The following is a 12,931-nucleotide window of genomic DNA, read 5'->3' on the forward strand; positions in this document are numbered from 1 at the left end:
ACTATTGCCTGAAATATTAAACGACAATTTTAACGCGGGGGGCTCCCCGAAAGCCTTAAAATGACAAACATCGTACGATTAAAGTTTATACATAATTATTTCAACGTTTCACAATAATATTATCGTCATTGATAATATACATAAATACCCCAAAAAATTAACATTACTAGTTGTTACATTTTTTCAAACAGTATTAAAATAAAATTCACATAGGGTAAAATTTCACCCACAACTTTCAAAGGTTAAACCCAAGCTAACCAGTTATCAACATAACCTTATTTCCCCCCCCCCCCCCATTAAAATAAAATTCACTTGGGGTGAAATTTCGTTTACAGATTTAAAACCAATTAACCAACCGTCAACTTAACCTCACTTTCCACACCAGAAGTAGCCCAACCCAAACAGGTCCCTCTCTAACCCCAGAGCCCATGAGGAACGGTGATCAGAGACACCGAATCCGACAGAACGGTAGACAGTATAAAAGGATGAATGGGGTCGAGAAAGGGGTGGGGGGGGGGGCAAGCTTACGCAGAGGATCGACATGGCTGGGTCCAGGAGGAAGGAGACCGAGTCAACTGTTGGTTCCCGTCGATTTCACGGACGCGTAACACCGGTGTCCAATTCATTTCACAGGATCGGTTCACGGGCAGGCTGCTGCATCCTCTTCCCTCTGAACACCTTCTTTCTAGCCTCTTCCTCTGGGAAACCAAGAAACTGCAAGAAATCCTCTCTGGAGAAACAGGGAGTCGTCACGGGACGAGGTTACCTTAAAAGGAAGGGGAGGGTGGGGGGATTTGTATTCCGATGTTTGCACATTCCTACGGCAGATGACACTCGACACGTCTCTAGAGAGAGAGAGCGAGAGAGAGAAAAAGCTTGCGAAGGGAAGGGGACATAGAGGGAGAACAAGCGAAACAAAAGAAAACCGGAAATCCTCCGGGGTGTTTGGCTTCTATCTTCAGGACGTCGAGACGACGGGTACGTTTATTTTTGAACCCGTCGGGGTTACCGTCGCTTTCCGACCTAACCTCATCCTCTACTCCCCCCACCCCCCCTCCACCCGTTCGGGGATGATGCACCTCCGAGTGTTTGCGCTCCGATCGGCCAGACCTAACCTCTCGACACGCTGGAAGTGGGGACGATTTGTTATTGGGAACACGAGAGCAGCCCTGCGAAATGGGTTTTTTTTCGCTGGGGCGATCGAGAGATGGAATTGGCTGATTGATTCGGGTGGAATTTATTAGTTTATTCACGGAGCTCGCGCCGTGTGTTTCCGGGATCGATAACGGAGATCAGGTTTCCGGGTGGTTATTGAGTACGCCGGTTATTGTTTAAATTTTCATCAGTCGTGTTGAATTTATCGAGTCATATTGAGTCATATTGTATCACATTGAGTCACATTGAGTCACATTGAGTCACATTGAGTGATATTGAGTGATATTGAAGTGTTATTGAAGTGATATTAAAATGATATTGAAGTGATATTGAATGATATTGAATGATATTGAGTTATACTGAGTCAGATTGAATAATGTTCCGTCATACTGAGTCGCATTGAATCATTTTGAGTCACACTGCGTGATATTGAGTGATACTGAAGTGATATCGAGATGATATTGAGTGGCACAAAAAAAAGACCTTTATCTATCACCCAGGCTCAACTGCCTTCATATTTTCGACTCGTTATTAACAAGTGAACTTCGATATCTCGAAAATTCGATAATATTTTATAAACATCTAAAACGTTAATTACGTTCTTCTAATAGCATTAAAATTCAATTAGTACGAAATGAAATTTCAACACGATAGCTTTTAAGGATTTAATATTCCCAACCTATGGACGTCCTAACCTCAATATCCTCGTATAAGCTGTGATTACAGAGAATTACAGTCAGAAATTTTCTGCCCGCAACGATACAGTCGCCGCTCCGAGGATAGTTTCCAACGAGTAGAACGACCCGGCGGCTACTTAACGGACCCTGAAAACCGCCGAAAATCCTCCCAAAACCGGCACACGGTACTCTGTAAACGTGCCCTAAAATCCCGTGGAAATTTACCCTCGCGCGACTAATCGCGATCGTGAGCGTGACGTCGACATCTCTGGTGTTGACTCGCTGGATCAATCGACGGGTTCGCGGATAACCAGAGTATATGTGTGAATCCTGGCGAGATCGATCGTGGTTGGTACCAATCTGGAAACCTAACCTGACCCTCTCCATCCACGAGACTGCCCTCGTAAATGCCGCGCGAACATGATAATCGCATTTCCCGCTCGGACGTATATTTTCGACGATCTCGGCGGTAAATCGCACTGGTCCGAGGGAAAAAAAAAACTAGTTTTTCACTTCTTTCGAGAGATTTTTCGTTATCCTCTTTTTTTTTTTTTTGTCTGTATAGTCGACCAGACTGAAACTGGAACGCTGATTTGCTTAAGATGGCTGACGAAAATTTTTAATAATTATACATTTAGTTGAAAATTTAACAAAACAAAATTGGAATAATTTTGCATTATTGTGAAATCCGTCAATGTTCGCTTTCGTTAGGAAAATATAGGATAAGTGAGAAAAGTTATTGAAAAAGCGTTTCAATTAATTATTCAGTTAGTTATTTGGTCGTTCGATCTCACGAAAGTAATTTGATCGAAGTAATATTCAGGTCTAGAGTAATTTTCGAAAATTTAAACTAGTTCGATGATTGATGCCGCCATAATACCCCCACTCTCCTTACCGTCCTTAGTTTATGCTAGAAAGTTTTAGAATTACGATCGCTGGCGTGTATTTCCCATCCAATTTGGTTGCAAGCTTAAATTCCATTTACAGGGGGGGCGATTTGGGGAACTATTAATTGGATTTAATTTGTAGCAACGACTCGGTCGGTTGCAGTTTGCTCAAATTCATCGATGAGATATGGTCGATCGGATTTTGTGAATTCATTCGAAACGAAAATTTTGCCGGGTGTTATTCGATAAACAAACGATCTCGAAATATTTTAGTGACCAGAAGAGGAAGCAAGATTTATTATCGTGACTACATTTTAAATTATTTATATATTTTGCAATAACCGTGTGATTGTTTATTATATTGTAATATACCAATGAATAATTCACTATACAGGAACGTATTTTCGATTATTTTTATATTATATTCAATTCCTTTGTCTGGACAATATACCAGTACAGTTCAAATTCAATCTTTCCGCCATGTTGTTTCGCAGAAATGTCATGGAATATTATTGAAATTCAAAATTCCTTAATACAGATAAATATTTATAATTTCATAGGATAAATAATAGGTTGTGTAATGAAACATTGATACATTTTAATATACCACATAATATGTTAAAATTAATAATAATTTCAAATGGCACACATAACCTATTATTATGAGTATAATTTTGAATTTATTTTGACAAGTTTTGGTTTAATTAGAAACTCCAGAACTCTTGAAGCAGGGTTTGTTTATACAATGATATATGTTAAAGTTTATTTAATCAGAAGAACAATCAAAATTTATACTGAGCATTTCCGGTCCTCGTTAACCTTGCAATTTCCGACCTATTCCTCGACCTAATGGGTACATAGAAGCTTGCGGTTATGTATTAAATCGGATATTAATAGCTCGGAACTAAATTAATCAATTAGCCCTTAATAATTCAACGGAATTTCGATGAAAATTCAACCAACACCATATCGATCCTCCTAATCTCTCTCTCTAATTATCCTCCTCTAAAATCTCTTTTAATTACTCTAAAAGGAATTCACCAAGTATATCTACATATTTAACCCTTCAACGCCCAGTGTGACGTACACGTCACATCTATAAAATCATAATTTCCACAAGTTTTGTCGTGAAAATACAGATAAAATGCACGTATTGGAATCATTTTTGAGTTAACTAATCGCGAGAAATAATTGAAATAATTGTTTTCCTCGAAAGGGATATTAAAGAGTTAAAAATAAATTTAAAAAAAAATAAAAACAATAGATTAGTTGAATATCGATATTTTCGACTTCAAGATAACAAGATGTATATCTATCAGTCCCATATTTTTGAAATAAAGATTTAAATGTCTGGACATTAAAGGGTTAAAAAGGGTAATTTTCAACAACAAGAATTTCAAATCGAATCTTTAGTTACAAAAATGATCAAAACAAAGAAGAAAAGAGATCTGAAATGTAAAATTGTAAATTCTTCGATTATTCCTACCGGCAGAAAATGTCTTCGCAAGGTATTTCCGCAATAAAAATTTCCCAACGACGACCCCGATTCAAGTGCAAACAAATAATTCATATTTGTTGGTCAGATTGCTGTGTTCAATGTGCCAGAAAAGGCTGTATTTTTCACACGAAAGAAATGGCCGGCACGGAGAAGCGAGCGTAGCTTATTCATCACGGCCATGAATAATAATCAGTTGGGGGTGGGGAGGGGGGGGAAGGGGGAGAGAATAACTACGATTCCGTGGGAACCTTATGAATTCCGGGATTCCCCGCGGGGTTCTTCGGTTTATTTCACGCTGCAATTACAGCGCGGGAGGAACAATGTAAATGTAAATGAGCGTGTAAATCGCGGGTAAGGACGAAACGAGGGATGGAATTCTTCTTTTCTTCGTTTCTTTAGGAAGGACTTAACCGACGGGAAACGGCGTAGAAAAACATAAGCGTTTCTGAGCGAGGCGTGGGAAATTGTGTCGTTGCGGTTCGTTATTATTTAAAATTAAAGTTGATTTAAATCGTTGAAATTGTTATAATGCGGTTGTGATAGCTGCATCTTCTGTATCTGAACTGGTAGGGAGCAGAAATGCAAGGCTAAAGGAATTTTCGATAGAACGTTCGGATAGTAGAACCATTAAATATTGGAACATTTAGATAGAGGAAGGTTTGGATAGTGATAAGTTCGGATATTATAACGTTCGGATAGTGGAAAGTTCGGGTAGTAGAACCTTCGAATATTGAAACGTTTAGATAGAGGAAGTTTTGGATAGTGGAATGTTTGAATAGTGAAAGGTTTGGATAGTGATAAGTTCGGATAGTAGAACGTTCGGATAGTGGAAAGTTCGGGTAGTAGAACATTCGAATATTGAAACGTTTAGATAGAGGAAGTTTTGGATAGTGGAATGTTTGAATAGTGAAAGGTTTGGATAGTGATAAGTTCGGATAGTAGAATGTTCCCATACAAGAACCTTCGAATAGTAGCACGTTCGGATATTAGGATATTCTAATAATAGGTGTTCGAATACGGGAGGTTGTACTCTATTTAATATCAGTGTTGGATGTTAATATCTAATTAATGTTTTTTTTAATATTTAACATCACTTTTTAAATATTTAGAACCCCCATAAAAAAGACCCATTGGCTGATGTAAAATTGATTAATAGGACAGGGTAATCAACATCGAAAAACACAATTATGTGAGTAATAGTTTTTATTTGATCTTGGTGAATATCAATTATTGATCCTAATCGTGCCACAATGAGGTCGTCAGATCCACCGAAGCACACCTGTTGAAGCAAAAAAAAAAAAATCAGAATTAGACCTCAGAGCTTCAATACTATCAGTGAATTTAACCAAGCAATCAAATTACGAAATATCCACGGTTACCCAAATTACGATTACCACGATACCCAAAATAAATACTAAATAAATAACGTACCATCTTTAGACCATTTAAAAGTGCCTGGAAACGTGGTAGTCAGTAGCCATCCTGCCGGAATAGGGTCCATTCAAAGCTGGCGCCCTCATCGCCATCAGTTGATCGACCGTTACGCCATTGGTCCTCACAGCAGAGACAGCCTGCTGCCCGCAACTGCACTGAGTAACTATCCCCTGATGAGATCCGTGCGAGCAATTCGGGACCTTGACCACAGTCGGTTCTGGCACGACAACCAGAGGTTTCTGAGGTACGACGATTAGCTCCTCTTTGCAGACAGGTGCCACAGGGACCATGTTGAAAGTTTCAAACCGTTCCATCTGGGGCGCGATCATCTTCTCAGTTTGCTTAGTCTCGGGGACAGACTCTACCTTGATCTCCTTGGGTGTGGGAGCAGGAGTAGTGGGTGCTGGGGTAGGCAGAGGTTTATCTTCGAAGACTTTCACGTTGATCCTTGGGTGACAGGGTCGGGACGGTTGGATGATCTGCAGAGTCTGGACGGGTGAAACCACCTGCTGAGTTAGGACCTGTTGGGGAACGATCTGCTGGGGGACCATGTAGGATTGCTGGGGTACCATTTGTTGCGGGACTATGAAGGATTGTTGGGGGACCAGTTGAGTTCCCTGAATCACGTTCAATGTCTGGGCAGATTGCTGACCCTGTTGGTTGTTGCAGTCCTGGGCCTGAGGGACCCCTTCAGCTTTGAACACCTGGACGTCAGTCTTTTCCGTGTAGGAGAATGGGATGGATTTCTTATCCCTGTTCTTGTCATCCCCGATTTCCTTCAGTTCTAAAATCTTCGTGGCTGGTGTACCCTGATCAGTTACCGACTTCTTCTCAAATTTGCTCGCTGGCAGAGCCTGAACCACAACCAGACCCAACAGTAGGAACGAAACACACGTATTAAGGTACATCGTTCGGGATTGTTCGTCGAGTGAACTGAGGATTCGGCTACCCGGGCTGGCTTTTAACTGGGATTTCGTGTTTACTGATGACGAATGTTTACGCTGTGTCAAAACTCGCTGGAATGCTGACCACGCGGAATTTTGACATTATTGCGCTGGATAGTGGTTTTATCGAGGTATAATATTGTAATGTTTACAGAAATATTGAAGAGGAAGTGATGTGAAGTTTTCGGTCAGCGGAATAACTGAATTTATGTCATTAACGTGTGACAAATAATCTAATCACTGGGTCGCTTGAACTATTTGTTATTGAATTTACGTGATTTGTTGTTAGGTAGTCATTATTTAAACGACACTTATTGGTCGTGATAGAATGATATATTAACTTTTCTAAAATTTTCAAAGGCGGGAAATCATCGCGAATTCAAACTAAATTATCATCCCACTACATTTGAATAATTATCTTTTATATTACATTCCACCAATTTAAAAACTATTTAAAAACATATTCAATTGATTTTCAATACAGTTGATATACCTACTTAGAAAAAATGATATTTTGCACTAATCATTAACAAATCTCTGACATCTTTATTTTCTCAGAACGAACGCCATTTTTGGACTTTAGTAAATTCTAATTATTTTGTCTTTATTAACACTTGTCTCCATAAGGAATCAGATTTTTAAAGTATTTTTAGTTGGAACGAAGGTTCAAGTGTCGAATTAAGCCCTATTTCCACTTGTGTATTTTAGAATTTAGTACATCCTAAATATCTTTATATTACTCATTGCCAAACCCAATAGAGAATACGATCTATCTATGAACGAATGGCCGAACGAATTGTTTCACTCCCAATCGCAATAATCGTTTCTATCCCAGCATGCATAGGTTCGATGAAGCGAAAGCTCATTTCGCGTAAAACGCGCGGCAGATTGCCATTTCGATTTCTGCCTCGTGTATGCGCGCATATCTCGGGTTGTCCCATCATTTTAAGGGGCGGTGGCCATATTGGTGTTCCCAGTCGAAAAGCAAATTGAAGGATCCGATATAACCTGTTCCTCATTATTTAGCGGTCTGTCGGTGAGACAAAAGACTATCGCCGAAACGGGCTGGATCTATAACGAGGATATCGTGTTGCGAAACGTGCGCCTCGTTAATCGGATAGGTTCGCGTCTAACGGTTCGATCGTAACCTAGCGATTCCGATGGACATTTAAATTATTCGGTCGATTGCTGGTCGCCGGACAACGTCCCGCCCGACGACGGTGCGAAATTCGAATCTGCCGCCGCGACGTGATTGGAACGCGATGGGCGCGCAGAACTCGAAGAGGTGAGTGGAAAACTGTCTGCTCGTCAACAATCTTTTAAAGTCTCGTCCCCACTTGTGTAATTTAGATGTTAGACGTGCCTGTGCATCATAGTTTTATCGACACTTGTTTCCAGAAGGAATTAAATTTTTAAAGTATCTTTAGTTTGAACGGATGTTCAAGTGTGACTTTAAGCCCCTTTTCCACTTGTGTATTTTAGGTGTTAAGATATCTGATTCTTGTGCCTTTATTAATACTTGTTTCCAGAAGGAATTAGATTTTTAAAGTGTCTTTAGTTGGAACGGAAGTTCAAGTGTGACTTTAAGCCCCTTTTCCACTTGTGTATTTTAGGTGTTAAGATATCTGATTCTTGTGCCTTTATTAATACTTGTTTCCAGAGGGAATTAGATTTTTTAAGTATTTTTTGTTAGATCGGCAGTTAAAATGTGGACTCAAGCCCCATTTCCACTTGTGTGTTTTATATTTTAGTACACTCTAATCATCCTACGTTTATTGACACTTGATGGCATAAGGAATTAGATTGTTAAAGCATTTATATATGAAAAAGTTTCACTGTAGCATTAAGCCACATCTCCACTTGTATTACTCATAGATTTAAAACACGCATGAAATTTAAGTGAAAATGAAATCGCGTTTTAAAGATATTTTGCATGAAGAATATATACTATGTATTCCATTATGTTATCGTTTTCTAAATCCTCGAATACAAAATTACCATAATCCTAAAGACCATTTCCATGAAACCTTTATAAAAGGCTCCAAACCACAAAACAATCAAACTAATAAAATTACACGCCTTAGTTAAAGCCCACACCACACTAAAATCTTCAAAAATTCCCTATTTAACTTTTCCATCGGGAGCCATCAGGGTCCATTCACCCCACGATACGTAAGCAATCAATCCTTCAGAACTCTTTAACCGTGATATACATTTCATTTGACGTCGCAAAAAAAAAGCTAACCTAACCAAACATTACCGGGCCCCAGGTGGTTACGTGTTTATAGACCCCCCTCCCCTTCCCCATAAAACGAACCGATACCACCGCTATCGTCGCCGAGACTCTTGGTGTCACTTGCACCGTCATTTGATACTCCGTCGTCGCGAACCAGAGTAATCCCGCGGGAGAAAAACTATCTTCCCCCCCCCTTGATATCGCAGGTCCCGCACTCCTCGTGGTGTATTGATCGTAATGGCGGCCCCCATCATTCGAGGACTCCTCAACAATCGGTTTCGATGAAATCGTGCGGCCATTCTCGCGGTTACCCATGATAAATCGTCCGCAACTCGATCTTCCCTGGCTGACATACGCGGTTCCCACTTTGCTACGATCGTCTGCTCTCTTCCAGGCCGACGTTGCCCCATTATGATGTAGCTTGTGGATTCGCGATTATTATCGATAGAGATCGACGGTGACAAGCGATGTGTCACGGACAGAGATCGAGGATCGTGATCGAGGATCGTAATCGAGGACTTCATTTTGGTGGCGGTTCTATGAAGTGGTTTCGCGTTTAATCGGTTCGATTGCTTCGATGATGAGGAAAGCACGAACTTATATATTATATAGGGTGCTCTGTTTAAATCGAAACTATTGGCGATATTAAAAAAGGTTTCGAAACAAAAATTAATTGGTACCAGGTGGCACACTTTCGTGGGGACACGTAGAGGTCGTATGAAGGTTAACTTTGTTTTTCTAAACGAAATCGTATATTTCTTAATGCACTACTTAATGCTACTCGTTATTCCCTAGATAAAATACTAAGTCACTTTTGGCGAATTAGTGCATTAAAAAGTATACGATTTCCTTTAAAAGAATACAAATTTGAGCTTCATATGACCTCGACGCGTCCATATAGAAAAAAGGTACTCATATGAGAGATTGTGCCCCTAGTACCATTTAACTTTTGTCAGAAATATTTTTTAATATCTTCGAAAGTTTCGGAAAATAAAGTTTTAACAAACAGTTAACCCGCGTGTTCCTATGATCGAGTCACTGACGACCCGTCGATGAGTGCACTCATCGAACTGTGTATCTAACGCCAAAACGAGTATCCATACAGTTAGATCATGCTGATAGGTCAGAACTGACCCACCCACTGCTCCAACGCTCCCTACTTCGTGGATCAAAAGAAAGATTCAAGTAACTCCTTAAAAAGAACCTTATTGGGATGCAAAGGGTAATGAATATTTAAAAAAAATACACAATTATATACGTATATTAATTTTTATTTCAACTTTCTGCATTTCTAATGTTGATCCCGATGGTGTCACAATGGGGTCATTGAATCGACTGAATCACACCTGTTGAACCAAACAAGATCAGAATTAGACCTCACACCAAGAACACATTACTCAAACTGATCAATAAACATAACCAAGCAATCAGAACACCAAATATCCACCGTTACCGAAATCAGGATTATTACCCAATGGTCAAGACTAAAAAAACAACGTACCATCTTCGGACCACTTAGAAGTGCCTAGCAACATGGTACTCGGGGACCATCATCCTCCCAGAATAGGGCCCATTGAAAGCTCGCGCCCTCATCGCCATCAATGGATCGACCGCCATGCCATTGGTCCTCAAACCAGAGACAGCCTGCTGTCTGCAGTTGCACTGGGTGACCATCCCCTGATGGGATCCATGCGAGCAGTTGGGCACCTTAACTACGGTCGGTTCTGGCACAACAACAAGAGGCTTCTGGGGCACAACGACCAGCTCCTCCTTGCAGGCAGGTGCCACGGGAACTATGTTGAAAGTCTCGAACCGTTCCATTTGGGGTACGATTATCTTCTCGTTTTGCTTAGTTTCCTGGACTGGTTCCACGATGACTTCCTTGGGTTTTGGGGCTGGAGTGGGCGCTGGGGTGGGCGCTGGTTTCTGTTCGATGACTTCCACGTTGCTCTGGGAGCAAGGTTGGGACGGTTGGATGATCTGGATGGTTTGGGGTACCACCTGGTGGGACAGAACTTGTTGGGACACCACTTGTTGGGGCATCACGAAGGATTGTTGGGGGACCAATTGAGCTCCTTGGATCACGTTCATTGCCTGGACCTGTTGTTGCATCGGTTGGATGTTGTAGGTCTGCATCTGGGGCACCATCTGAGCCTGGGGCACGAAGTTCAGAGTATGAACTGGCGCCACCTGCAGCTGAGCCTTCTCCGTTAGGGTTGATGTGGAGTCTGGGTGGACCTCCACGCAGAATGAAGTGGATTTCTTGTCCCTGTTCTTGTCGCTGCCGACTTCCTCTAGCTCTAGACCCTTCGTGGTCAGCGTAGCCTCGTCAGTTACCGATTTCTTCTCCTGTTTGCTCGCTGGGAGCGCCTGGACCACCACCAGACCCACCAGTAGGAACGAAAGACACTTGTTCAGATACATTGTGCTGGATTGTTCGTCGAATGAACTGAAGATTCGGGTCTCTGGGCCAAGCTTTTAAAGGGGATTCGTGTTTACTGATGACGAAATTGTACACGCATGCCGAAACACGCAGCGCTGCTGACCACGCAGAATTTCGATACTGCTGGGTCTGATGGTGACTCGGTCAAAGGTAGTCTCGTGAATAATATTTTTTAATTTGGGATCTTGTTAACAAAATGCGTTAGGCAGGTTTGAAAGGAAACTGGTTCGAAGTTTTTGGAATATTTTCTTATTTTAAATTTATATTATTGATACAAATAAGTTGTATGTATATTTTATGTTCTATTTAGTCACTTGTTGGGTTGATTGATTAATGGTTTTGCTATTTCAAGAGAGTGAACTTACAAGGTTTATTTGTTTATTGTACAGGGGGAAATGGAAAAATGATTCATAACTTCTGGGGTAGACAGTACTTGTCAAACGATGATAAAAAAAGGTCCTAATAAACATGGATTGAGGAATTAATATTTTCAAAGTTATATACAATTTTCTTTTTGGATTAATGCAATTGACTTTCTCGTCTCGGAACTTATCGTACCGTTTCGAAATAATTAATTACGTTATCAATTATTCATTAGTTATCAATTTTTATTAGTTTTTCTACAATATTCTGCATTGTTAACTTTTTCAACCGTCAAAGTAGAACAACCCCTTAAACGAGGTCGAATTGTTTCTAGTTTAAACGATATTTCAGGTGATCAAATTATTTGCAGTTTCGTTGCATTTCGACATGGAACCGTTGCATAACTCAGAACGTTTTTAACCGATGACGAAACGGATTGTTCCCCATTATCGTCAGCATTATGTGCCGCGTCGCATTTCTTTTCAGCTGCGTATCGGAGCCATTGCTTTCAAACAATGACACGCAACGCGGAATAACCTGATACGGCGAGTTTAATAATGCAACTGGAATCAGAGTCCATTATTTCGTAAGCACAAAACTTGATAATTAAATGTTAAATTAATATATGAAGCGCGGTCCAATTACGCGCGAAAAATCTTGTTACGTAGCTCATTGATAATTATAGGCAATGATGAGTCTGTATTTAATAGATTTCTCATTTTACGCGTTTCCAATGCGAAAGAGTTAAAATATAGCAAAGAGGTCAGTGAAATTTAACGAGGCTCTGGTTTCATTTGTGATTTAATTAAACATTTTTATGTTTGCAAATATTCCCTTTCGATAACAATCATTTTCGTGACCATCTACGGTTTAATAATGAACCATAATTATTGTAAAATTGTTCAGTATATCTAATTAAACATATCTAACGAAATATCAATTTCAAGTAGGTAATACAATTATATATTATGTAATATGAAATTATTTATTTAACTATTAATTTATCGAAAACTTCACTCCACTTTAATGAAAAAAAAACCCTGTGATTTATTATTTTAATTTTAAAGATGGCAGCAAATTTCAAGATTTCAATATTCCCGCCATTTTTGTACAAATTTCGTACGACACTTACACCGAACATTCAATTTCAATTAGATAGAATTATAATTATATAATACGAAATTATCTATTTATTTAACCAGAAATTAATCTAAAACGTAATTCCACTTTAACAAGAAGTTGGGTATTTATATTTCAATTGAAATCAGGAGCAACTTTCAAGATTTCAATATTC

General features: G+C 39.8%; 2 protein-coding genes across 2 annotated transcripts; both read right to left on the reverse strand.

Moving 5' to 3' along the window:
- Positions 1–5,402: 5,402 nt before the first annotated feature.
- Positions 5,403–6,569, reverse strand: LOC107187036. The gene is made up of 2 exons (XM_015575032.1): positions 5,649–6,569; positions 5,403–5,496 (listed from the first exon to the last, which is right to left on the reverse strand). Exon 1 carries the CDS (start codon positions 6,557–6,559, stop codon positions 5,663–5,665), a length of 897 nt encoding a protein of 298 aa, XP_015430518.1. The 5' UTR covers positions 6,560–6,569; the 3' UTR covers positions 5,403–5,496; positions 5,649–5,662.
- A 3,523-nt stretch (positions 6,570–10,092) lies between these two features.
- LOC107187035 (putative uncharacterized protein DDB_G0294196) lies at positions 10,093–11,266 on the reverse strand. Its single transcript, XM_015575031.1, has 2 exons — positions 10,333–11,266; positions 10,093–10,177 (listed from the first exon to the last, which is right to left on the reverse strand). The coding sequence occupies exon 1, from the start codon at positions 11,253–11,255 to the stop codon at positions 10,347–10,349; it is 909 nt and encodes a 302-aa protein (XP_015430517.1). The 5' UTR covers positions 11,256–11,266; the 3' UTR covers positions 10,093–10,177; positions 10,333–10,346.
- Between the last annotated feature and the right edge of the window lie 1,665 nt (positions 11,267–12,931).

The sequence above is a fragment of the Dufourea novaeangliae genome, unplaced genomic scaffold (assembly GCF_001272555.1).
Source record: "Dufourea novaeangliae isolate 0120121106 unplaced genomic scaffold, ASM127255v1 scaffold96, whole genome shotgun sequence".
In the NCBI taxonomy this organism is placed as follows: domain Eukaryota; kingdom Metazoa; phylum Arthropoda; class Insecta; order Hymenoptera; family Halictidae; genus Dufourea; species Dufourea novaeangliae.